Here is a 27,843-nt window from a genome sequence, read left to right as displayed (position 1 = left end):
CACACACACACACACACACACACACACACACACACACACACACACACTCCTCTCTCTCTGTCTCTCGCTCTGTCTCTCTCTCATTCCTTTGTCTATCCTCTCAGCCTCTCTCCCATTTTTTTCTACCTCCCCTTTTATCCCCCCATTTCCTCCCTCTCTTCCTTTCTCTCCAGCTCTTCTGAGGATGCAAGCAAATCCAGCCCCTCCACTCAGAAGGCTTTGTCTCTGATCAGGCCCAACCTGGGTCACAGAGTTCATGGGGTTACCATGACAACAAGCATCCCTGGCTACCCATCAGGAGGCAAGGACCAATTGAAAGGGACTGTCATTTCCCTGGGACATACTGTATTTATCAGCAGCAGGCTCTGCACCAGTACTATACTATGGGAAGACAGGCTGTTACTTGTGAGGGTGGGAGGAAGGGAGAAAAAAAATATTAGGGTTTTATTTTTTAGCATGTTCTCTGTGGGGGAGGACCACAAATTGTTCTCAGAGAGAGGCATTTTATTTCTAATGCAGCCAGTGTGTGTGAGGGGAATGAGGGTGGGATTCATGTGCATTTCTGATGAACAGAGTTGGTTTTACAAAAAAAAAAAAAACAAGTTCTTTGGCTCAAAAGTGACTTTTTAGTAGGTCTAATGGGAGGAGGAGAGGGGTAGAAAATGAACACTAGTAAATATCCTTTGTGACAGGCACTTCATGCTCTTTCATCAGATCGTCAAAACAGTTGCACAAAATCATTATTCAAATTTTTCAGATAAGAAGACAGAGGCTTATGAAGTTCTAGTGACTTACCCACCAAGGTCACATTCTGGTAAGGTAATGGGTCATAGACCTGAGTGGAGGTGATCTGACACCAGGAATTGTGGTTGTGACCCATTCCATGAGGATTCCTGGTCACCCCCCATCATATTCACCCTCCTGCTCCTTCTGAGCCTCCTCCTCATGTTCTGCCTTATCAGACCACTAGCACATCTCCTCCCTGACCTTTTCTAGCCCTCGTTCCCAGAGTGGACTGCTGTTTACTTAGAACAGAGGCACCTGGGGGACTTGTTCAAATTGCACATTCCTGGATCTGCAGAATCAGAAGTCTCAAGAATTAGAGTCTAGGAAAAGGCATTTTAAATCAGCTCCCCTAGGTAATTTTGATAGACACTGAAGTTGGGAATGGCTCTTTAGAGCAATAGATTCAATGCCACACAAAAAAGCCCTTGCTTATTTGTTTCCCAATCATTTTCTGGGTGAATGTGATTCTCTAAAAGAAAAGAACTCTCTGTGGCCTTCCATAACACTCACATTAGCATTAGGCAAAAAAGTGTTTTCAGGGAAGGCCCACTGAACCACATGGAATATACTAGCATGTTTTATCGTCTCCCTGTGAGGGATGAGCAACCAGGAGGAGACCTCAGTCCCTGCAAGTGAGAACCTTCCCTACAAAACCTTGGTGATATCTCTTCCTGAGTCATGGCCTTAGTCACCCTTCTTTTCTTTAGCCCGATGCCAAGATACACACACAACTCTTGCTAAATATTTTCTAGCACAGGGTTGTGTGAAGAGAGAAAAAATATACTCAATGGGAATGCTAGTGAGATGAAAATGGTGATGAACAATTTTGATTTCATGTCATATTTAAAAAAGGATAAAGGCCAGATATAGTCAACACAGCAGGGAGTAGGAAAAGGTAATCAACAGCCTTCAGGACTCTTGCTGTTGTGCCAGAAAGCTTGTGTCCCTTCCAGGGATGCCTTTCTTAACCAGGTAGGCATTTCAGAGGTAAAATTGAGGTGGTGGCAATTATTCTGTTTGGGAGGTAAATTCCATATCTTCCCATTTTCTGTCCTTGCCAGAATCAATTTGTACCCAGTCAAGCCTTAGGCAGGAGCACAAAAGTTCCAGAAAGCTTATGTAACAGACTTCCAAACTTCTGAGGTTTAAAGTGAAGGTTGTGACTAGCGATAAACATAGAGCCCACCACTTCTCCCACGTGTCTGCATCCCGTTGTGACCCATAACCACATCCATTGCCTCCTACCAAGATGGCCACAACATCTTTCTAAACGACTTCCTTGTCTGTGATCCTCCTTTCTCTGATGCGCATTGCAAACAATGGCCAGGGTAATCTCCGGGAGCCTGTCTGATCATGTCCCTTCCTGTCAATGACCTTCAATGGCTCCTACTGACATAGTAAAAAATGCAGAGACATTTGAGGTTCTTCACCATGTGACCGCAGCCAATCAATCCTATCTGTTAATGAATTATCTGGCTAAAGTGGACCCCTTGTTGTTTCTGAAAACAAGCCACATGTTTTTCTGCATTTCTGCATTTGCTCTCTTTTCCCTTCTAGTCCCTAATATGAAGCACCCTCTCCCCACTTCCTATCTATTATAATTCTTCTAGCATTCCACCATTCTTCCTCAATTCTTCCAATGGTAGAGGAATGCACAATTCTTCCACCATTGCAAATCCTCCCATTCAAAGGTTGACTCTCCTCCTTTTTTTTTTTTCTTTTTTTTAGTGTTTCTGACTCTCTTATGGCATTGGTAGAAAAATGGATATCTACATAATTCTGCTCATGAGCTGTACTTGATGATGCATTATTTAGGTACTGAGATTACATCTCTCTTACTGCAGCATTATGCACAGTGCTTTGTGTGAGAAGGTATTTGGAGACCAATCTGGAAGCTAAATGGAAAGCACAGAGAGTGGGTCTCAGACCTTCCTTGCCCATTACCTGGTAAGCTACAGGGTGAAGCTGTACTTTACTCCTGCCCCCTTGGCCCATACATCTGGCATAAACAAGACACATGACAGAAGACAAACATGTCATGATCACAGAGACCAAAGAAGACTCTATGTAACCACGGTCACAGTTAAAGACCAGACTGACCAATGTCCTGATTAGGGTGTAACTCTTAGCAAATCCATTAAACTCCTGATAGATAGCTTGTGAAAGACAATCATTAGGTGACATTTTAACTGAGGCCAATTGCATGTTGATTCCTTCTTGGGTTGATAAAACATGGGCAATGCCCCCTTACTTAAGAAATTTGAATGCATCAAAGCAAGTATTCATCAAATAAAGAAGATACATTTCAGTTTAAGCTACCAAGATACATTAAGTTGGCACCAAAAGGGCCTATAGATCATAATTAGTGGATTTACCAATTGCCTTTCCCTAGTGACTGGCATTGGCTACATAGGTCTTTATCTACAACCTGAGGACTTGTCAAACATAACTCAGCCCCCCTCCCACCCCAAACATGCAGTGACAGCCAACAAACAGCATCTGTTTCAAAGAAACACCACCTGTCCAAATGGAAAATCAAGCATCGAACCACCTTGCTTCATCAGAGTATTTGTTTCCAGGGCAGAAGCAACAACAACAGCAAAAAACCATTCTGTCACTACCACAGCTTTTTAACACTCTGTGGGGACCATGGCCTGGCTTCTGCCAAGTAGACTTGGCAAATTTAGAGGAACATTTGGGCCTTAGATGTCAGTTCTCTGATCTTCTGAAGCATAACTGGGTGATCTGTCTTGGAGAAATCTGGAGCTCATTCTGGGCAGGCTGTGAGAGGGTGGATGCCCCACAAGCACAGTGAAGTCTGGCTTTAAGGAGAGCAAATAGTAAAGGAGGAGGGCCAGGAAGGTCCTCTGTAATACAAGCACAGGCAGTAAGTCTGTAGGGCACCTGCCTGGGAAAACTGCAAAAACCCCACCTTTGTTAGGGCTGAAGAGAAGTTTGTAATAATACCTGGAACAAACTCAAGGACTTTTCTGTAGTGTAAACACTTCCAAAGAGTTTGCAGCCTTGTGAGTAGTTGAATAGTCCTTTAAAGTATTTTTTTATGATTCAAAATAATTTGAACAAAATTGGATTTCTTCTACTAGGTTATTTTTAAGCACATAGCCCCTCTTCAATGGATCTAAAGGAAGCATAAGCTCTTCTCCTTACTGTCCACCTCTGTTATGCAGAGTGGTTTCCTGGGATCCAGGCAGTGGATCTAGAATTGCTGGAGCAGGCACATGGGTTTGTGGCATTTGGTTTACCATGACTCTTTGGAGTTTGGCCATGACTCTTTGGAGTTTGACCATGTCTTGGGTCAAATGGCATCATATGGGATATGAGAAAGAGTTATAACGGAAACCTGGCTGGAGTGTGCGTGTGTGTGTGTGTGGTGTGTGCGTGTGTGTGTGTGTGTGCATGTGTGTGTCATGGTTACTCATATTTTCTGCAACCATTCTTCAGTGGTGTGTTTTGTGGAACCTCTGCATTACTGGCTGCTAGCAGTGTTCCCTTTTAACGCACAGATGAGAAACAGAATCCCATTAAGGGACTTTCCCAGGCCAGCACTTGAGGGTCTCCTAGGATGAGCTTTACTCTTCTGTTCTTGAATCAGGAATTATGATGGCCCCATGACCACTATCAAGTTTGCACTGGAGAGAAAGGAGCACTGTGGGAAGACAGGAGCATACGATCATCAGTTGAGTGTTCTTGACTTGCAGTTCAGCCATCAGTGATCTGTATTTGAAACATGTTGCTTTTCTCTCTCCTTTTCTCGTATTCTCTTTTTCAAAATCAATAAATGACTTGTCGTATGTTTTACAGAGATGTGTGCAAAATAATTGTTTTTTTCTTTATTACAAAGCATAATTATTTTTGGCATTTATTCCAGAAAGCGTCTTTCAGCAAGCAAATCCATAAAAGCAGGGATACTCCTCAGAGGAATGGTGCTGGGTGTGTTAAAGTCAGTGTCCATTATCACCCTTTGCCTTCAGAGTGGTGAGTGGATCCTTGTACTTCAAAGGTCTGGTTTTTAATTCTCGAGTTGATGGTTATTTGGCCCATGTGAACAGGTACAAAGACCCTGGCCCAAGTCCAGTCCCCTGCCTTTAATGGTGCTGTCATTCATAAAGCCCAGCACAGCTTTAGAGTGAGTTACAGCCATAGGCTCTGAAGTCAGACAGCCAGGGCTTGAAACCTGGCTTCTATCTTATTAGCTGGGTCAGCCTGGTCAGGCAACTTAACTCTTCCTCTGTTTCCTCATCCACAAAATGAAAATAATGGTACTTCATAAGGATATTGCAAGGGTAATATGAGATAATACATTAACACAGTGAGTGGCACTTAATAGGCACCAATTCAGTGATGGGTTTTATTATAGTGGAAAGTCATTTGACTGCAAAATGGCCTGAGTTTTAGGTTCATGTCACTCCAGTATTTCCAGTATCAGGAAATATACAATATTTCCTGAGTTCTTACCTTGTTCCAGGAAACTGTATGTGGGATGGGATGGCAGAGGTACTCTGTGGATTGGACAAATTATGTTACAAATCTATGCTTTGCTTTCTTAACAAAGCATCCATGTATTTATGTGGATGTCCTTGACTCACAAAACCTCCAGTAAAGTGTAATATTGTGGCATCATTGATGTTCCTGGACCTATAAAAACTCATTCTCTACTTTAAGTCTTTCTAGGTTGATGATCAGTAAGTTTCTGAGATAAAAGCCTCTTCCTTTGCAAACACTATCATCTGGGTCCCCTTTGAACTTTGCTCAAACTTGTAAAGAGCCTTTTAGGTTCTACCAGGCAAAAATGCATGAATGATAAATATCAGACCATTTGATTTGTCTTCATTAGTTCATATTCTATTATGTCTACACTTCTCCAGGTATCTTTAATGTCACAATTTTCAGATAATTAAAGTTCTTCAAAGTGTTTTCATCGCTCTTCAAATAAGGATAAAAATTCTTTATAAAATCCTTCCCCACCTCATCCTCCAATCTCACCTTAAACATTTCTCCTCTGTATGACTACCTGCATTCCAAGAACACTTATTGGCTTTTGGTTAATCGACTGTGCAATGGTTTCTGGCCTTAGGATCATTGTACATACTGCTTTTCTGCCTCAGCTACTCTTTTCTTCCCTTCTCCTCACTTCACCTAGTTGACTCCTATTAATCTGTCAAACCTCAGTGTAGAAAAGCATCCTTGGACCTGTCTGTCCAGCCATGCCCCACTCATCCTGCAGACCAAATTGAACCTTTTTATATCTGGGTGTCTTTGAGATCTTCTCTTTGTCTTTATCATTCTGCACTTTCAATTGAATAAGCTGTTGATTTGTATCTATTTATTTTGCTTAAGACTGATTTTCAAATATGAAGATTTATGTTTTCCATAAACTCTAGAAAATTTCTTTAAACCATTGCCTCCACTTCATTCTCCCTTGTCTCCATCTGGAACTCACAGCAGACTGAACTTTTTTCTTTTTCATGTCTCTTAAACTCTTTGTTACATTTTCTTTTCATCTATCTGTGTGTTACTCTGGGGAATTTTCTTTGATTTTTCCCCAACCCCCGAGTGCACCAATTCTCTCAACTTTATCTAATTTGCTATTTAATCCTTCCACTAAGATTTTATATAAATGAATGAATTTCTTAATTTCTGTAAATTCGAATTCAGACTTTTTCAAATATATCTGGTCTTTAGTGATAGTTTAACATTTCTTTTAAAATTTTAACATTTTAACATTTCTCTTAAAATGTTTTTGATCACTTTTATGTATTTAGTTGTACTGTTAATTGTTGCTCATGTAGATTGACACGTAATTTATAACTTTGCAGAGCTTAGGGTAGTCCCGAAATAATAAGCTTATGCTTTTAGTTCTGGTTTTAATTTGTTTTTTCCATTTTGGTCCTAGGAATTTCTTAACTTGAATTTAAAAGGCTGTTTGTTATGTCTTATCCAGCATATCTAGTTGTTTCATAGTGAGAATTTTGTTCTGCCACATTGCATGAAGTAGGTGTCCCTAGATCCCCTTTTATAGACTGTCCTAGTACTTATTAGAATTGTCATTAAACATTAATAATTTCTTTAATGTCTGTTTTTCCTGCTAGAATGTAGTTGCATGGGAACAGGAACTATGTCTATCTTGTTCAAATTTGTAGCTCCAGCTCCTAGCCTAGTCCACAGAACAATGTTGGGGCTTTTATTAAAATAAATGAATAAAGTGGAAGCAGAGGTGGACCTGGGTATCATATCAAGATGGGTTAGGAATCCATCACCACCATTTTGCAAACCGTATTAATCCTTCTTACCCTTCCCGAAATCCAACACTTATCCCAAATGATTTAATCCTTCTGTAATTGACATAATATCTCATATGTTTCATAGGTGACTTCACAGTGTACTGTTTTCAGTGACCTCCAACATAGATTATACTATTTGAACTCACAACAACCTCATTATTCTCCTTCTATAGATGAGGAAACTGAGGGCTGGGAGATGATATGTCTTACCTTTTGTAAGACAGTCAGAATTAAATCTAGGTAGTCTTGACTCCACGTCTACAGTGTTCTTCCTCAGCTGCTGAGAATAAATATCAGGACTTCTTTAAGTGAAAGTAAAGTCTGTTGTGCTTCTTTACCAAACTATCTATATTTTGCTAAATAAATCAATCTCCAGGTAAGAATAGGTGCTATAATTAATTTGGTGCTATTTATTAGATGCTATTTCGTTTTCCACAGCCAGAGTCTCAGGACTCAAATGATTTGATTTTTCATTTGGACAATGTGTTTATGTTTCTTTTGAGAGGAACATTATAAACCACCTTCTGTAAAGAATTCAGGTTGCTGGAGAACTCTGTTCATAGCGTTGTTGGATGCAGGGGTGTCTGGTAAAGGATGTGGTATTACAGATTACACGACAAAAGCACAAGGTTCATTGATGTTTCACACACTTGGAGGAGGAAGGTGAGGCGTGGGGAAGAACACATGGGCAGTGACAGTCACAGCAAGCTGAGGCCCCCAGGTCAATTTCCAACCTCAGGGCTGAAGATCTTGGGTGGCTGGAATCTTCCAGGCCCACAGGTGTTGAAGAAGAGCCCGCTCGACAGCTTGCATTGTGGCAATGGAGCCATGTAGCAGACACAGAAGCTTCATTCCTGAGATAGGGAGGGGAGAGGGAGTACCAAGGAAGCAAATCTTGGCTACTTACCTCAGGGCAGACCCCTTGGGTGTCGCAATGCCATAGCCTTTGGAATCCAAGTTACCTCCCACCTTCATGGTGTCACAGGGTTTCCGCTGCTCAATGTACTCATTCATGGTAGACTCCAGAAGGTAGGCATATTTGCCTTTGGATTTCCTCACTCGAATCATCCCCTCCTCTGTGGTCCGCACAAAAACTGATGGCTCTGCTGACTTCATGTATGTCCACATCTTCTCAAACACGGCAATTTTAGACCTCTGGCAGGGACAGAAACAAGGCTGGAATTATGTGCGCTTAGAATTGGAGTCGGCACACACATTAATGAAGAGCTGAGTGTAGCTTTATCACACATTCACGAGCAAGATTAGCTCAGGAAGAAACAAATTATGAGTGATTGCAAAATAAGAGGCTCTAATTAGTACCAGTAGGTTCCAAAGTACAAATATCTTACAAATACGGAATGAACAGAATATCTGAGAATCTTTTAATTACTTCTGAGTAATTATATTCCTCCTAAATAAGGAGAGCGTTAAAAAAATGGGGCCCAACCTGGCTTTGAAAGACGTTAAAGGACCTATCTATTGTTCAATGAGGCTATATTTATGCTAACCAGAAGAAACAGAGAGCAGAGTATCAGTGGAATCTGATTTCATTATTGGAAGAAAATACTGAAGAGTTTCCGGATCATGAGCTGCCAAGTTCTAGTCAACCTATATTGCAAGACCTCTGCTCAGAATGTATTAGGTTAATGCAAAAGTAACTTAGCATTACTTTTAAAACTAATGGCAAAAAAAACCCCTCAATTATTTTTGCACCAATCAAATATATTGCTGTCTGATACAGCTGGTAACTTGGGACCAAATACTATTGCCATCTGCTTACATTTCAAAACCTTCCAAATATGGTTCAACTATCTTCCTTATTTCTTCCTAAACTCATCTTGAGCCTTCTCCCCTTTGGGACTTTGCTTGGACTGTTCATTCCACTTGAGATGCTGGCTCTGTCTAACCAAATCCTTGCTTCATAGAACAGAATAAATCCTATGTATTTGGAGTCCACCTCAGTTCCAAAAGCAATGGTTTTTAGACTCTAGTAGGCACCATCATCACATACTTGATTGTAAAAATGCAGATTCCCTAGGTCTAAATCTAGAGATTCTAATTTAGCAAGTCTGAGGTGAGACCTAGAATACATCTTTTTCAGGAAATGTCCCCACCAGGTGATTCTGATCTGTATAGCATGTGTGGCCCTCACTTTGAGAAACAGTATTGTGAGGGCTGATATTCCTAAGGGACACAGCCCAGAGCTTCTTGGCAGTCCCAGCACAGAGATACTTAATCCTCCATTGACAGTTTAATTAAGATGTATGAAGGGCCATGGGAGCTGTGGGTGATAGAAGAGATCCAAGAACAAATGCCCTGCGTATGCTTCCAATCTTCCAAAACACACTGCTTGGGGCACTCACTGGATGGCCAAGCTAGACTGCTAGGATTGCAAGTCATCTCTTTTTGTATGTAGGTCTCAAGTATGTGGAAGCTACCTGAGAGATGTCTTCCCTCCTGTGAGTCTAACTGAGTATATTGCACGTGGTAGGCCCCTCAGTCAGAGCCCATGATCCAGGACCATAATCAACCCACTCATCTAGCATACTGTTTCTAAATGGTGACCTTTTCCCAAAGAGTAGATGTATTTTAGGGATACTAAAGTCTGGCTATTAAAAATGTTTTCTAAATGGACAAGTGTTAAATACATGTAAGGGATTACTTTTTAAAAATAATTATTGCTAGAGTCACATATTTGATATAATTCAGTGGCTAATATATAGATTTCAGATTTAATATAAAATTATCATTATACATGCAGCATATCACATTTCTTTGCATACAACTATCAGGTTTATTTCCTCGATATTAGTGCATGTCAAATGTTGGTAAGGTATTGATCTACAATTGTCATTTGAGCCAGCTGATCAATAAAGATATCTGGGGCCCAGGAAAATCATAGGTCTTGAGGGAAAAGTAATGGAAATAGTTGCTATTAAAACTTCAGTTTTAATAGCCTATAATTAGATAAGCTATATCATTCATTTTACAGTCTGGTTTACAATTTGGAAAGGACACTGGACTGGCTGTGAGGAGCCATGAATACCAGTCTTAGTTCTACTTCTCACTCATGGTTTTGTTTATGGAAAATCCCTTCTCTTTGGTCCTCAGTTTCCCCATCTGTTCCATGGGGAGTTTGGGCATTGTAATCTTTAAGTCCCTGGCTAGCTTGGAGTATCTGATCCTTTACATGAAGACACATCATTCAAGCAACAATGTCAATGTGAGAAAGAAGAAGAAAGAAGGGAGAAAAGGGAGGGGGGATTCCAAGATAAGGAGGGGGGAAATACCCAGAACTAATCATAGTGTCTGCCAATGTATTTAATATTCCCTCACAGGAAACAGGAAAATGTATACATTCAGCTATGACCAGATTTGCAGATAATCTTCCAGGCACAAACTAACAAAACACACACAGGGCAATTGCAAGATGCAATTTGACCTGACAGGATGGACACGGCAGGGAACTGGGCTGACAGGCAGAGCTGAGGAGCCTTCTGAGCAACAGTATGCAGAAAATTAATATGTCCTCTCAGCCTCACCCCAGTGCCCCAGATGTTAAGGCTGTGTGCACAGACGCTCGGGATGAACTATCAGGAAAATCTAATCTCCAGGAATGTGAAGGTAGCATGAGTGGCAGGGGAGATTGGAAGCATACTCAGGGCATTTGTTCTTGGATCTCTCCTATCACCCACAGCTCCCACGGCCCTTCATACATCTTAATTAAACTGTCGATGGAGGATTAAGCATCTCTGGGCTGGGGCTGCCAAGAAGCTCTGGGCTGCCATGGGGACAAGAAGCCAGCGTTTTCAGAGACTGGAGTAGAAGAATTTTTGTCTCACTATTCCCTCCTTCTGCCTTGTGGGGATAGTTGGTGATCTTATCTCCCCACCCACAAAACTCCTGGTGGGATAATTATCCAAGGTCAGAGTCACAGAGATGGAAAGGCTTATGCATGGGACATATCTTGGTAGCACTTTCCTTTTACAGGTAAGGACGCTGGGGCCCATGATGCGGCAATAAACTTTCCAGTGTCATGCAGTTTGTTAGTGGCAGAGCCAGGATTCCCTGGCCTCCTGGTTGCCTCCTGCATTTAGGCTTTATATCTTATTAGCTGCAAGACATTGGGCAAGTAACATAACCTTTCCGAGCCTCATTGTTCCTCTCTGACAATGGTAATAATACCGTGCACTTCACAGTGTTACCATGGAGATTATATGAGAACACAGGTAAAATGCATAACCCAGTGCCTGGCACAAGGAAGACATTCTGTAAGTAGTGCAATGACTACTAATAATGATGTCTTTTTTAAGGTTTTACTTTAGGGTAGGAATGCCTCATACCTGGCTTGCTTGGTACCAGTTTCCCTTCCTGTATACATGAGAGACATTGATATCAATCAAATAATTCCTTCACATTGAGCCCAGGTGTGACCTCAGAATCTCTAAGCAAACACTACTGATCTATCAAAGTAAATGCATGGACTATAACCAATTTGCTACCAATGTAGTAGGCCTGGTCACAGAACTTGTAGAATATGTCCTGCCCTGGTTCCAGGTTCCTAACTTTGTGTGTGGACAAGAGGCAGTAATATGTCAATTGATGTAGTGATTAACTTTTGAAATTTTAAACCCCCCCTGTGCCTTTCACTAGGTAGGCCATGACCATTTTCTTCTCTGGGCCTCAGTTTTTCCAACTATAAAATGATAGGGTTAGACTAAATGTGTCCACAAGCCCATCTGCCATCCTGATTGATCTTTTTAAAAATGTTTGTCAGTTTAATGACAGCACCGCATTAAGACAATGTGGTTCAGTGGCAAGAATACCTGGGTTGGAACAAGAAAACTCAGATTTGGTACCCACCCCTGACACTTGCATCAAAATAATTTCTCGAGTTTTAATTTCTTATCCACAAAGTGGCTACCACAATACCTCTTCTGCCCGAGGTCACAGGTGAAACATAAACGAAACCATTGATGCAAAAGTACTTTGAAGACTGGTGTATGTTGTATTGACTATAAGGATGAAAGCATTGTTAAGTGAATTAGATGGTTTTCTAACTACATCAGCAGGAGTTGGGGCACAGGACAGGTTTTACGGACAAGGAGAAGCAGACACCTTCTTCACACTTTTGTTGCAGGCTAAAAATGTCAGGGAATTGTAATGAGATTATAAGGGGCTTTTTAAAATTAACTGGCTGGGTGAGTTTAAGCAAGTAATACCTCTCTCTAAAATGATAGGCTCTGACTAGGTGACCCCTAAGACACCTTCTTGCTCTGATATGTTGAAAATTGATGATTTTAGCCTTGGGGTTAGGATCAATGATGGTTAAGACTTTGTTCCCTTTCCTGTCTGTTGTACAGAATACAAAGCCCATGACTAAGAACCTGTAGCACATCCCACAGTGGTATATTCGGGCCCGGAGTTTGCTCCGTGAAGTTACAGTGAGAGAGATAGGTAAGTCTGTACAGGATCCCTTCTCTCTGGCCTGAGGCAATATGGGGGCCTGCTCTCTCTGCTCCTTCTGCTGTTAATTAAGCTGTGTGACCTTAGATGATTACTTCTAATTATGTGATCTATACAGTGGGGACATCTCCTAACTCTAACCTATAACATAGGGACAATCCCTAACTCATCTTTAATGAGAAGATAAATGACATAATTCGTGTAGGATGTGCTTAGTACAGGACCTGGTTTCTACGTAAGCGGTAGCAAATGTTTATTATTATTCTTATTTGATCAATATATGGTAGTTCCATGTACTGTTTCTTCAACTCCTGGCATAAACATGCCTAAACTCCAGGGAAACCACACGTTTTCCTTCTTCTCGGCATCTGTCCCAGTTGTTCCTTTTGTCTAGGATGTATTTAGCCTACTCAGGGCTGGCCTGGTTTTGTGATATATAGAAATGTTTACAAGTCTACCCTGTAGACCTTCATTCTCTACCCATTCTTCAGAATGATTCCCAAATATTTGCATTTCCTTGAAGCCCTAATGGTATATGAAACCTCCATTGATCATTCCTTGTTTTGCCTCTTATTTTACATACCCTATCTCTTTTAGTCTTCTTAAGGTCTGATACAGACATTATTCTCCTCATTGTATAGACCAATGGAAATGCTGTCACAGAGGCTAAGTGCACAGAACAAGTAAGGGATGGAGCCAGGTTCTGGCCTCCACCTGCTGACCTGGAAGGTTGTGCTCCTAATCTCTCTGCTCCTTTGCCTTCGCTCAATGTCTCCTGCCAAAACATATCTCGCCACCTCCACTCCCACTTCACATTTTCTCTCTCTCCTGGCACTATTTAATAGATCACGTTTTTCAGTTATTTTTTTTCCCATATACTATCCTCTTACTCATCAAGTCAACAAACATTCACTGAGCTCCTGCTATGAGATAGGAGAGAACACAAACAGCATCAAGTCCAGTTGTTGCTTATAAGCTGTTTTTAATCAATTACTAACTAGACTATGAGGTTACTATGGGAACAGAGAGGAAATTGTATTTGATGTCCTTTGTAGCCCTCAGAGAATTAGTACAGACTGGTATAGGCAAGGGATCTAAACCAATGCAGCAGTTTTGAAGCTTCTACAAATGTAGAAATGTAGATTTCTTAGGGGGATGGTAGAAAGCTTAGAAATGTCCTGAGTTTCCCTGACTTGCAGCCAGTTAAGCACTTGCCCTGACTGCCTGTTATCTCAGGCTATATAATGAGAAGGACATTTTAATGACAGTGCTGGTTCACTTTTGTGAAAGTGCCTTGGGACAAAGGATGTCCCTACCCTGAAGAACTCCTTAGTAGATCCTGCTTCCAGCGTCCCATAAGCAATTTCTGTCTGCTTCGCTAGGTCCTCTGCACTCTCAATGGGAGACACCATCCTCTCCACGGTCAGGAAGGCGGCCAGGTTGGCTGTATATGAGGAGATGATGATCAAGGTGAAGAACCACCAGACGCCACCAACGATGCGACCAGACAGGGACCTGCAGGCAAAAGGGAAGAGGTGACAGCAGCATGGGCATCAGCTGTGGAAGGCTCTGGGGAAGCAATGAGCACTAGTCTGGGCCTTGGCAGCAGACCTGCCAGGCCCTATTGCGCCCTTCTCATCTGTCAGCAAGATGTGAAAATCCAAATGTCAGAGGGACTCCATATTTTGTTCCTTATTACAGACACAGACCTGTGGGGTTGCTGTCCTTCAGGGGTGATAAAGCCCACATGTATGTATTCACACTCACTTTTACACATATATAACAGCAAGACACATGCTGACAAAGACACAGGTATGTCAATACTTGCCCACAAAAAATCAAATATGAATAAGCAACTACATACACTCCAAATGTTTGTGAATACATATATAAATGCAAATGCATTTATACACATGATGAAAACATTTGATTAGTTCAGACATGTTTTCAGACTGCCTTGTTATTGCTCTCCTGTCTGGCAAAGGCAACCAAAATAGTAGACCGGAAAGAAAGGAAGAAAGAATATATTGGAAATAGAATCAGAACAGTCATATTCCAGTCACTGTGGGGAATGTCACCATTGGGTGCGGGCACAATTCTTTCCCTCACTCACCCAAGGAAGATAATTCATGGCTGAAATAAAAAGATTAAAAAGAGAAATACGACAATCAACTATGAGGTGAAAAATTTATCTTTGAACTTCTCAGAGTCCTATTCTCCTCTCTTATTCCCCAAACAATGAAGAGAAATATATAACCAGCAGAGAGTTTCACTGTTATCTGTTTGATCCGATAGCACACTTCCAAGTCCAGGGCTTTCCAAGATACTACAAGATGATTTGTATGTAACTTGTGGTGATTTTACATGGTAAGCAGTTAGGGCATCAAATCATAATGAATCCTATAGTGATAAAATTATTTGCATTTCATTTCTCTTTCCATTCTGTTCAATTTATCAAGGAAGTGCTATTCTGGAGCTCCTGTACTTTTAAGTCCTTTCTGACCTGTGTTCTGACAGCCTTAAGCTCAGAGCCTTCAATAGGTGACAGTGTTTAATTGAAACCTATTTTACAATTAGAGAAATCACCATTGCAACCCATGAGTTTTGTAAAGAAATTCAAGTCTACTGGGCCTCCAGAGCAATACCCAAGCCTATTGGCTTGCTCTGTTGTTCCACACTGCTTGCAAAACCCTGGTAGACCTTACCTGTGTTATTTCCATATCTTTTGACACTTCACTTTACCTCGATTTCTTGGAGATTAGTTTGATGCAATCCCATTTGTCTGTGTTTGTTTTTGTTGTCTGGATTTTGAAAAATAATCCTAAAATTTCAAAATCCTTGCCGACTACTGCCATGAAATGTTTTCCCTGTTTTAATCTAGTACTTTCAGAGTTTTGAATCTTACATTTGTGTCTTTAATCCATTTTTGAGGTGATTTTGGTACATAGTGAGAGATAGGGATCTAGTTTAATTCTGCCTGTAGACATCCATTTTTCCCAGAACCATTTACTGAAGAGACTATCCTTTCCCCAGTGTATGTTTTTGACACCTTTGTTGAAATTCAGTTGGCTATAAATGTGTAGATTAATTTCTGGATTATTTATTTTGTTCCATTAGCCTCTGTGTTTGTCTTAATGCCAGTACTATGCTATTTTGGTTACTATAGCTTTGTAGCTTATTTTGAAGTCAGGTAGTGTGATGCTTCTAGTTTTGTTCTTTTGTTCAAGATTGCTTTGGCTGTTCATGGTCTTTTGTTGTTTCATACAAATTTTAGGATTATTTTTCTATTTCTGTGAAGAATGACATTGATATTGTAATAGGGATTTCATTTAATCTGTAGATTGCTTTGAGTAGTACGGACATTTTAACAATATTGATTCTTTTTTTTTTTTTTTTGAGACAAAATCTTGCTCTGTTCCCCAGGCTGGAGTGCAGTGGCATTATCTTGGTTCACTGTAACCTCCACCTCCCACATTCCAAGTGATTCTTTGCCTCAGCCTCCCAAGTAGCTGGGACTACAGGCACATGCCACCTGTAGCAATTGTTGTATTTTTTAGTAGAGATGGGATTTCACCATATTGGCCAGGCTGGTCTCAAACTCTTGACCTTGTGATCTGCCCACCTCAGCCTCCCAAAGTGCTGGGATTACTGGCTTGAGCCACTGGCACCTGGCCAAAAATATTAATTCTTTCAATTATGAATAATGGATATCTATTGTCTTGTGTCCTCTTAAATTTCTTTCATCAGTGTTTTATAGTTTTTATCATAGAGATATATTATCTCCTTGGTGAAATTTACTCCTAGGTGTGTTTTTTGTAGCCATTGTAAATGGAATTGCTTTCTTGATTTCTTCTTCATGTAGTTTTCTGTTAGACTGTAAAAATGCTATTAATTTTGTATTTTGATTTTATATCCTGCAACTTTGTTGAATTTTTTATTAGTCTATTAGCTTTTTGGTAGAGTTACTAGGGTTTTCTATAAAGAAGATCATGTTATCTGCAAACAGGGACAATCTGACTTCTTCCTTTTCAATTTGAGTGCTCTCTATTTCTTTCTCTCACCTGATTTCTCAGACTAGGACTTCCAGTACAATGTTAAATAGAAGTAGGGAAAGTGGGCATCCTTGACTAGTTCCATATCTTAGGGGAAAAGCTTTCAACTTTTCCCTATTCAATATGATGTTAGCTGTGAGTTTATCATATATGGCCTTTTTGTGTTGAAGTATTTTCTTTCTATACTTAATTTCTTGAGGGTTTTTATCATAAAGGGGTGCTGAATTTTATTAAATGCTTTTTCTGTATATACTGAAATGATCATATAATTTGTGTTCTTGATTATATTAATGGGATGTACCACGTTTATTGATTTGAATATATTGAACCATTCTTGCATCCCTAGGCTGAGTCCTACTTGATCACAGTGCACGATCTTTTTAATGTGCTGTTGAATTTGATTTGCTAGAATTTTATGGAGGATTATTGCATCTATGTTTATCAGGGATATTAGCCTGTAGTTTTCTTTTTTGTTGTGTCTGGTTTTGGGATTAGGGTAATGCTGGCCTCAAATAATGCATTTGGAACAATTTCCTTCCTTTCAACTTTTTTTGGAATAGTTTGAGAATAATTAAAATTAGTTCTTCTTTAAATATGTGGTAGAATTTGACAGTGAAGCCATCAGTTCTGGGTTTTCTTTGATGGGAGACTTTTAATTACTGATTGAATCTCATTGCTTTTTATTGGTCTTTTCAGGTTTTCTATTTCCTCATAATTCAATCTTGATAGGTTGTATGTGTCCAAGAACTTACTTATTTTTTCTAGGTTTTACAATTTGTTGTATATAATTATTCAGAATAGTCTCTTATGATCCTTTATATTTCTGTGGTATCGATTTTAACGGCTCCTTTTTCATTTCTAATTTTATTTATTTGAGTCATCTCTCTTTTTTTCTTAGTCTTGCTAAAGGTTTGTCAGTTTTTTCTTTCCAAAAAACAACTCTTTTTGGTCTTTTGTGGTTTTTTTTAGCCTCTATTTTATTTATTTCTGGTCTTTATGATTTACTTTCTTCTGTAAATTTCAGACTTAGTTTGTTCTGTTTTTCTAGTCTTTGAGGTTCAATGCTAGGTGGTTAATATCATCATTCTACTTTTTTGACGTAGGTGTTTATTTCTATAAACTTTCCTCTTGCTGTATCTCAAAGGTTTTCATATGTCGTGTTTTCATTTTCATTTCTCTCACAAAATTTAAAGTTTAAAAAAATATTTCCTCATTGATTCATTGGTTGTTCAGGAGCATTTTGTTTAATTTCTGTAAATCTGTATGGTTTCCAAAGTAACTCGTTATTAATCGCTAGTTTTATTGCATTATGGTTACAAAAGATACTTAATATAATATTGATTTTTAAAAATTTGTTAATACTTGTTTTGTATGTGATATATGCTGTAGGCTGTTCTATGTTCTGCTGCAAAGAATGTATATCCTACAACTCTTGAATGGAATGTTCTATAAATGAATGTTAGATCCATTTGGTCTAGAGTGCATCTAGAAACAACTACTCTGATGTGTCTTTGATTATCTTATGTCTGGATGATCTGTCTATTATGGAAAGTATTGAAGTTTCTCCTATTATTTTATTGCAGGGTATAGTTCTCTTTACCTCTTAATATTTACTTTACACATTTAAGTGCCCTGATGCTGATTGAATATGTATTTATAACTGTTATGTTCTCTTGCTGTATTTGACTTCTTTATCATTATGTAATTGCCTTGTCTTTTTAAAAATTTTTTTTTCTAAAAATCTATTTTTTTCTGATATAAGTATAGCTACTCCTGCTCTTTTTCTTTTTTGTTTTAATTTACATAAAATATCTTTTCCCTCCTTTTACTTTAAGACTATGTGTTCTCTTATAGGGGAAGTGACTCTCTTGTAAGTCGCATATAGTTGGGTCTTATTTATTTTTATTCATTCAGCCACTTATGTCTTTTAATTAGATAATTTAATCAATTACATTTTATGTAATTCAGGCAGGGCTTACCACTGCCATTTTGTTACTTGTTTTCTTGTTTTCAGAAAATAGATTCTTTATTCTGTTCTTTCTCACTGTTTTCTTTTGCAATTAAGAGATTTTCTCTGGTAGTATGCTTTTATTTTTTGTGTAACTATCAGAAGTTTTTGCTTTGTGGTTACCATGAGGCTTACAATAAACATTCAATAGCTCTGTCTCTTAACATATTATTGTAGTTATTGTTATTTTTCATAGTTTTGTCTTTTAGTCTTTGTACTAATAATGCAAGTGGTTTTACACACCATGATTATAATATTAGAATATTGTAAATGTCTGTATAGTTGCTTTTACCAGTGAGTTTTATAACTTCAGATGTTTTATTGTTACACATAGTGTCCTTTTCTTTCTGTTTGAAAAAATCTCTTTAACATTTCTAGTAAGACTGTCTAGTGGTGATGAATTTCTGGGTCTTTCGTTTATCCAGGAAAGTCTTTATGTCTCCTTCAGTTCTGACAAATAGCTTTTCTGGGTTACAGGCTTATTGGTTACCACGTTTTTATCTTTTCCTTCAATATTCTTAATGTATCTCTAAGAGTACTTCCTCCTGGTCTGCAAAGTTTTTGCTGAGAAATCTGTTGCTAGGTGTGTTGGAATTCTCTTACATGTTATTTGCTTCTTTTCTCTTGCTGCTCTGTAAAATTCTCTTTGTCATTGGCCTTTGAAAGTTTGATTATAATGTTTCTGAGATCGTCTTATGTCAGTTGAATCCTATTGGTGACTTTTGATCTTCCTATACCTGGATAATTATATCTTTCTTTAGGTTTGGATAAGTCTCTGTTATTTCTTTGAATAAGCCATTTATCCTTTTGTGTGTTTCTACTCCCTCTTGAGCTTCAATGACCCAAACATTTGCTCTTTTGATGCTATTCCATGGATTCTGTAAGTGTTCTTTGTTCTATTTCATTCCTTTCTCCTTTTTTCTTTTGTGCCTATATTTTCAAGGAGTATGTTTTCAAGCTCATTGATTCTTTCTTTTGTTTAACTAACTCTGCTGTTTATGCTTTCTATTGCATTAAAATTTTTTTCATTTATTTGTATTTTTCAGTTCCAGATTTTTAAAAATTATTTCAATCTCTCTGTTAAATTTCTCAATTGTTTCTCTGCGTTTTCTTAAAATTCACTGAGCTTTCTTAACACAGCTATTTTGAATTACTTGTCCAACAGATCACATATTTCCATCTCTTTAGGATGCCTCATTGGTGTCATGTTTTGTCCATGAGGTGAGTTCATACTTCCAAGATTGTTCTTAATGCTTGTGGATGTATGTCAGTCTCCGTACATTGACGAGTTAGATATTTATTCTAATTTTTACAGTCTGGATTTGTTTGTGCTCATCCTTCAGTTGGCCTGTCCAGAAATCTAAGCAATCTAATCTGTTGTCAGAGTCTGTGACTGCTGCAGCTATTTTAACACTAGAGGGTACCCTAATCTAGGGTTCTCTGTAAGTCTTGTGAGGGCTTAGAAGTTGGTGTGGCACTCCAGCTTGGTTGGACCTAGAGAAGAGTCAAGGAGGATACCAGAGCTGTAGGGGAAAGACAGCTAGGAACCTGAGTTCAGAAGCCTGTCTCATTGGTCTATATGGCTTTGTGTTTTCTGCAGATCCCTGCATAAGTGGGACAATTTCCTGACTATAGTGAGAGGAACTGTGGAACAAAGGTTGGCAAGCCTGCCTACAGTGGCCCAGACATGTGTGCTTCCCAGCTGTTTCCTGCATGGGTAGGGCAGTTCTCTTACTGCAGTTTAAATGGAACTAAAGCCAAGAGTGGGCCCTCTAAGGATCCACTGTGACACAGATGCTGGTGAGCTCATCCCAGTAGCCCAAATGTGTGTACTTCCCAACCAATTTCCTGCATGGGTGGGGGAGTTTCCCAACTGTAGCAAGAGGGGTGAAAGCTGTGACTGGGCCTCCTTGGGATCTGCTGTGGGATGCAGTCTTGTTGGTCACCACAGAGGTGCCTATGGACAGGCAATTCCTGGTCTGTGAGAATATCAGTGAGTTTTCCTCTGGGTCCTTGTGCAAACTGTAATAAGTGGGGACTACAGCTGTTGGGGGGCTGGAGCCACTGCCGGATAACTTTCAGATCCACTAGCAAGACCAGTGTTGGCAGGCAGACAAACCTTTCTGCAGAGGCATGAAGTTGATTTCTCCAGGACCCATTGACAGATGGTTTTGGTTGCTGGTCCAAAGCCAAATGGGGCTAAAGCAAAGCCCTTTGAGGAACGAAGTTGTTTACAGGCTTGAACCTAAAAGCATGATCAAGTTTCCTACCTGGGTGCTGTTCTACACTCTTAAAACAGCCTTCTTAGGTCTTGGGCTCTACCAGGGTTTTATAACCTCCTACCTGAATCTCAAGGCTCTTGCACAGAGACTTTTTTTTCCTGCAGATGGTTGCAGAATTCTTATTGCTGTTAGGGGGATATGAGTAGGTTACCTCCTATTCTGCCATCTTGTTTTATGTATTAGTTTTTAGAGACAGAATCTTGCTATGTTGCCCAGGCTGGAGTGCAGTTGCCATTTACAGGCACGATCCCATGACTGATTAGCATGGGAATTTGGACCTGCTTCTACTCCAGTCTGGGCTGGTTCACCCCCTCCTTAGGCAACCTGGTGGTCCCCGCCTCCTGGGATGTCGCTATATTGATTCCCGGCTCCTGGGATGTCACTATATTGATTCCAAACTTAGTGCAGACAACTGATCGGCATAACACACTACAGCCCAGAACGCCTGTGCTCAAGCAATCCTCCTGCCTCAGCCTTTGAAGTAGCTAGGAGTATAGGCGTGTGTCACTGTGTCTGGCTCTGCCATCTTGTTGATGTCACTTGAGACTGAACTGGACTTCTTACCTCTATTACACCCTCTATGCCCCCACTGCCCACCTGTACAAGGTAGCCTGAGTGATCTTTTGAAACATATTAATTGCACCATATTGCTTTTCTGCTTAAAACCCACCAAAGGTTTTCTCTTAATACTTGGGATAAATTCAAACTCTTTGATAAGCCTTGAGGCCCTGTGTGGCCTGGCCCATGGCTCATTCTTCATGTCACCCAGCAACATAATTGCTGTACTCTAGTCATACCGGTCTTTGGCCCCTCATATTCAAAAGGCTCCCATCGTTATCATACGCTGCTCTTTCCCCTGATCAATGCATCAGGCCCTATTCCTCCTTCAGAGCTCATCCTAATCATTACATTTTCAGCATTCAATGGTAAGACTCAGAACCTTTTGTGGCTGTTGTAGCAGTAGAACTATGGCACCTATTTGCCTTTTGGATTGTCTGTGTTCCCCAAGGCCATAAACTCCATGAAAGCAAATGAATCTTTTAGCTCTTTGTTGTAGCATTGTATCTCCAGTGCTCAGCATGGAGCAGGCCCTCACTAGCAAATGAATGCATACATACTGTCTGTCTTATAACCTGGCTTTTCCATGCACATTGGATTTTGGACACTGGGAAGAATTGTCAGGGTCAGGAGAATCCAAACCTGCTTATGGTCTAAGGTATCTGGAGTCATGGCATCAAACCAAATGTTCAGGATGGCTGCCTCCTTTTCTAACATCCCTAAACTGAGAAACCCAGCAAAGCCATCCCAAGTTCAGGATCATCTAGTGAAGTCCAAAGCCTTCCCACAAAAGTTTCACACCTAAGACTCCTTTCCTGTTCTCTTTTAATTGATATTTTTCTGTTTTTTTTTTTTGAGCAGCCTACCCTGCATGATAGTACCTACATCCCCACCTATTTAATGACGATACCAAAGAAGGTGATTGCTGCTTCATAGCCAGCAACTGTCATTTTTGGAATAACTGAAGAGCTGGGGGAAGAAGTTCAAAGTCTGACTTAATCCCAACACTTCATTTGCATGTGATCCACCAGATAGGAAGTTGAGGGTAAGGTAATCCTTCCTACCTTCAATTTGCTTCTGGCTCAGGCGAAGCTGGGCCTCTATCCAGGAAAGCGACATTTTCCTAGCTCCATACTAAAGGCAGGGAGCTGGATTTATGAGAGGCCAGGGCTGAGAATGAGAGCCTTTGCTTTTTCACTGACCATCCCCATAACTTGGTAGTCTCCTGCCTAGCTGGGTCTCTGTCTTCCTGCTCTGTAGAATAGGTGAGACTTACCCTATTTCACTGTGAGAAACCAAAGCTTTCAAAACTAGAAAGACTCTCAGTCCATTTTTTTTCCTTTAACTGATAGAAGCTGTTGGAATTAAAATGGTACAGGGGAAAGCACTTGGAAAAGTGCTGTTGAAACACAAAGCATTACTTTTTATGATGATGATTATTCTCCCAGGGAGCCACAGGGCAAAGCAGCACTTTTCTTCGCAAGGGAGAAACAGCTGTGATCTGAAGCCCTTGGAGGTCTGTCTGCCTAGTCACCTGAATTTTATTAGGCTTGCAACTTGGCATAGCTCTTTCCAACCCCTTAACCCAGGTGTTTGAGGAATCCCCCGCTTTTTTTTCTGCAGAATGGGCTAAAACTTATGTGGCTTGTTGAACCCATTATCTTACTTCAGCCTCATTTACGGTCATGTAAAATGGATGGGAGAAGTGTGACTCTTCTGATGTTGCAGAATAGAGAACTGTAATTCAGAGACCTAAGATGACTAGCCCAGAGTTACACAGTAAGGCAATGGCAGAGCTGGGCCTAGAAACTGGGATTTCAAATTTCTTATCCAGCACTTTAGCTACTGCAGGACATTACCTCCCTCACCAAATTCGGATTCATTTGTGGGTGGGCATGAACTTTCCTAACTCATGACTCCTCCATGACGTTGGATCTCAGCAACACTGACTTCTTCAAAACCCAGTGGAACATTTGGTCAGCAGTCTGACCATCAGTATCATGATAGAATTGGAAACCTGCTTGTATTTGTGTTCTATTGTTCCATAACACAATGACACAAACATAGCAGCTTTTAACAACATTCATTTATTATCTCATAGTTCTGTAGGTCAGAAGTCTGTCGTAGGGTGGCTAGATTCTTTGGTCAGGGTCTCACTAGGCTGAAACCAAGGTGTTCAATGGGGCTGTGGTTTTTATCTCTTCCGAGCTCACTGGTTGTTTCCAGAATTCATCTTGTGGTTATAGGGTTAAGGTCACTGTTTCCTTGCTGGCTGTCATCCTCCAGGGGTTGCTATGTTTCTCATCACTTGACTTCCTCCATCTTTAAGCCCACCATAGTGTGTCAAATCATTCTCGTTTTTTGAATCTCTCTAACCTCCGCTAGCTGGGGATGACTTCTTGCTTATTAAGAGCTCACCTGATTGGGCCAGACCCACCTGGATAATCTCTGTGTTTTAAAGTGAACTGATTGATATTTTAATTGCCTCCATAAAATCTCTTCATAGCTTTACATAGATTAGTGTTTGGTTAAAGAACCAGAAGATAGAAATCTTTGGGATTGTGAGCACTACACTATTTATTCATTTACTTTGCAAGCATTTCTTATATGGCAGACACTGTTGGTCATTGGGGAGATAAAAGTGATTATGCCGTGGTTTCTTCCTTTCATGGGCTCACAGTCTAATAGAGAAGATAGGAAGGTGATGGAGCCTACTGATAAAAAACATATATAATTTAATGTCAAACACCCCGGATTTTCTGGAAAGTGCACAGCACTGTACTTTTAGCTCTCACAGTATAGTTAGCACTCTGTTAAGCCATCATCACTGTCTTATGTAAATATCATAGACGAAAATTATTCTACTATCTTAATTATATGACAGGTAAGAAAGTAGCATGGAAGGAAGACAGAAGGGCTTGCTAATTGCTCTGCTAGCAGAGGTCAGAAAAACTTACCTAAAGAGGAGTTATTGTGCTAGATTTTGAAGCAGGAGTAGGAGATCACCAAGGAGAACAGGTGCAAGGCTGGGAGAATGCCAGGAGATGTAAAATGGGAGAAGCAAGTAAGATCTCACCTCCTTTGTAAATTCCCCAACCTTTGCCAGCATAGTTCTGAACCACCCCTTCTGTATTCCCATGAAACCACTATCATTCTTCTATGACAACATAACCACCTAGCTGTATTGATTTAAGATGTTACTATGATGATTGTTTATGGTATGTATTGATTAACAATAATGATGATAAGTGAAAAGTACTGCAGAGCCCACAGAAATTGAAAGGGGCAGCTGACTGCAGAGACCCAAGTGATAGGATTATGTGATCCACAGGCTCAGGGGTTGTGAGAGAGGAAAGATGCTCAAAGGACAGTTCATACCTGCTGGATAAAGGAATCCTGACATGGTCTGAGAGTCAGGTGCTGGCAGCAAGCTGTCTCTTTGTGCAAAAAATCTTTTTTCCTTTTGTTAACAAACTAGTGCATGTATTGTTTAGTGCATAACTTGATGCTAATGGAAGGTAGTAAGGATCTGATGGGACCATTCTCTGGGTTCTGATAGTTAGGCATTATTGATTAGGATTAGGATTCATTGCAGACCTTTAAATGTGTGCTTCTAATCTCATAGTTTAGATTTATTGCTCTCGAACAGAGGCCAGCAAACTTTTTCTGTCAAAGTCCAGATAGTAAATATTTCAGGCTCGTGGGTCTTATGGTCTCTGTTGCACTACTCTTTACTGTTGTAGAGTGAAAAGCAGCCACAGACAATATGTAAGCGCAAGTGCATGGCTTTGTTCCAGGAACACTTGAATGCCAAAACAGCCAGCAGGCTGGATTTGGCCTAGGGGCCGTAATTGCTGACTCTGGCTCTCAATCCCTACTGCGAATATCAGAGACCTTTGATCTAAGCTAATATACGACAGTAGTTGACATATTTTTAAAACCATCTATCCAGTTATTAGTTCTTCTGCACAAACACGCAGATAACCTATTGCAATGATTTGTTTCACAATTATTATTGTGTGATCCTTAGAGAGAAAGCAGAGGGCACTGTCATTTTCTGTCAAGAGAATGGGCTCAGGGGTCAGACGAAGTTGGAGGGCCTCCTGCTTTGTTTCTGATTCGTTGTGTGACTGGGCAAGTCACTACATCTCTTTGTGCTTACTTCTTTACAAAACGGAGTAATGGTTGTACTCGTCTTACAGGTATTCTTAAGAATTAAAAAGAAAAATACGAATGAAGCAGGTAGCACCGTGGCTATCAGAGAGTAAGCCTTTCAGGATGGAGGTATGCACACAGTGTGAGGAACAGCAGCCTGGGTAGAGGGGCAGGGGGAGCAGACACTAAGGCTGGGGGCCCTCAGGAAAGCAGACTCTTGGGGCTGGTGCAGGAAGTGGAAAGTTATTAAGCAGCTATGAACTCTTGATCCCAGCAACCTCCTCTCTAGGACATCTCTGACAAGGAGTTGGATATGAACATTCTTCTTTATTTCAGAAACATGTCCTGTCATCCCCAAGAGGAAGGGGACAGAAGGGACACCTCCTGTGTGCCTTCATTCAACTGAGCTCAAGGGGTCACTGAGTGCAACCTATTTCCCTTTGTCTGTTGCTTCAAATGGCTATTTATAAAAAGGAATGGAAACGGGCATAAAGGCACAGGCTCAGATGGCCTGTCTCTAAATTACTGGGAGAAAAAAATCCATCTTGACTAATTACTGAGCTGAGCTGTGTTCAGAGAGAGGCTCACTTGATATTGGGCATCGAGGTTCCTAGACCAGGGTAATTAGCGCTGGCCAAATGCGACAATTCCACTGATGAGGCCACTTCATCCAAGATGCAGCGTCTGGGTGGCAAATCATTCCATTTGTCACCAGCTGCAAATCACTCGGCTCTTCCCTGGCAAAGCTTGAGTGATTCATTTTAATTGCCCCAGCTGCCGGTCACTGTGTTCCAGCACTCCAGATGGGGCAGGGCCCTGGACTCTGGGGGTGAGTCCCAGGGTTCGGAAGCTGGGGGTTGGACAACAAGCTCTAAGGAAAGCCCAGGACTCTGTAAGCCATTGTACTATTCTAGCACTTGCAGGGCTATATTTCAAAGAGGATCATCTTTTGTTCCTATTTTTTTTCCAGTTAGGTGGGCTATAGGAGTGTAGTGTGGGCAGTTGGCAAAAAAATGGATGTAGATTCATTCATTCATTCATTCATTCTTTCATTCATTCTTTGGCTCACTCTCTGATATAGTTTGGATGTTTGTCCCTCCAAATCTCATGTTGAAATCCCCAGTGTTGGAGGTGGAGCCTGTGGGAGGTGTTTGGGTCCTGGGGGTGTATCCTTCATGAAGGGTTTGGTGCCCTCCTCATGGTAATGAGTGATTTCTTGCTCTTTTAGTTCCCACAAGATTTGAGTGTTAAAAAGAGCCTGTCATCTTCCTCTCTTTCTCCCTCTCTCTCCATGTGATCTGCACATGCCAGCTTCCCCTTGCTTTCTTCCATGAGTGGGAGCAGCCCAAGGCCCTCACCAGAAGCAGGTGCTGGCACGATGCTTCTTGCACAGCCTACAGAAACGTGAGCTAAATAAACTTATTTTCCTTATAAATTACCCAGCGTGGGGTAAGCCTTTATAGCAACACAAATGGAGTAGGACACTCTCTAAGCCTCGGTTTTCATACCTGAAAAAGGGAGATAATGAATCCCATCTCATGACTTGCCAATTTAGTAAGTCACATCTCACACTTAGCACAGACACGGCAGAGCTCAAGATGTTACTCATAATGATGACGATGACAATGATTTCTTCTGAAAACACTTCTCTTGGCTTCTAGTTCCCATACTCTCCTGGGTCTCCTTCCTCACAGGTTGGCCCATCTTAGTATCCTTTGCTGGTTTCTTCTTTCTGCTTCATCTTGTGCTATTGCGGTACCCAGAGCTCAAGCCTCAGCCCTCTTCCTATCCCTGTCTCCAGTCTTGCTCTGATGATCTCCTCAGGACCCATGGCCTTTATACATAGAAGCTGATAACTCCCCAATTTAGATCTCTATCCCTTCTCCTGTTTTCTAAATACATATGTTTAACTGCCTACTTGGTACCCATATCTGAAGTATCCAACACAAAATTCTCAATGAACCCTCACAAAAAAATGTCCAAATAAATACAAAAGTCATTCTTCTCCATTTTCCTCATTTCAAGAAATGGCGCCATTGTCCACCCTGCTATTCAAGCCTAACACCAGAGTCATTTATTTGTCTCTCCCTCACCCACACATCCAGCCCATCCAATCCAGTCATCCCCCCATCTTCATAGGCAGCATTCCAGGTAGTAGATTCTAGCATAACATTTCCTTGCTTCTTCTCTTATTCTTATACAATCCACATTCACACAAGAGCCAGAGAGATCTT

The 27,843-nt window shown here is 40.6% G+C and overlaps 1 protein-coding gene across 4 annotated transcripts in view; it reads right to left on the bottom strand.

Moving 5' to 3' along the window:
* Positions 1 to 27,843, bottom strand: part of GRIA1 (glutamate ionotropic receptor AMPA type subunit 1) — a 318,919-nt gene that overhangs the window by 36,661 nt on the left and 254,415 nt on the right. For all 4 annotated transcript variants that reach the window (XM_037742750.1, XM_017540525.2, XM_017540526.2 and 1 more), the window contains exons 12-13: positions 13,871 to 14,069; positions 7,996 to 8,243 (exon numbers count right to left, since the gene is read on the bottom strand). In XM_037742750.1, coding sequence (XP_037598678.1) covers positions 7,996 to 8,243; positions 13,871 to 14,069 — 447 coding nt within the window. The remainder of the gene's footprint in view (positions 1 to 7,995; positions 8,244 to 13,870; positions 14,070 to 27,843) is intronic.

Source organism: Cebus imitator, unplaced genomic scaffold, assembly GCF_001604975.1.
Source record: "Cebus imitator isolate Cc_AM_T3 unplaced genomic scaffold, Cebus_imitator-1.0 Scaffold126, whole genome shotgun sequence".
Taxonomy (NCBI): Eukaryota; Metazoa; Chordata; class Mammalia; order Primates; family Cebidae; genus Cebus; species Cebus imitator.
The sequence above is the reverse complement of the archived record's forward strand: the minus strand, read 5'-3'. Positions and strand labels throughout refer to the sequence as shown.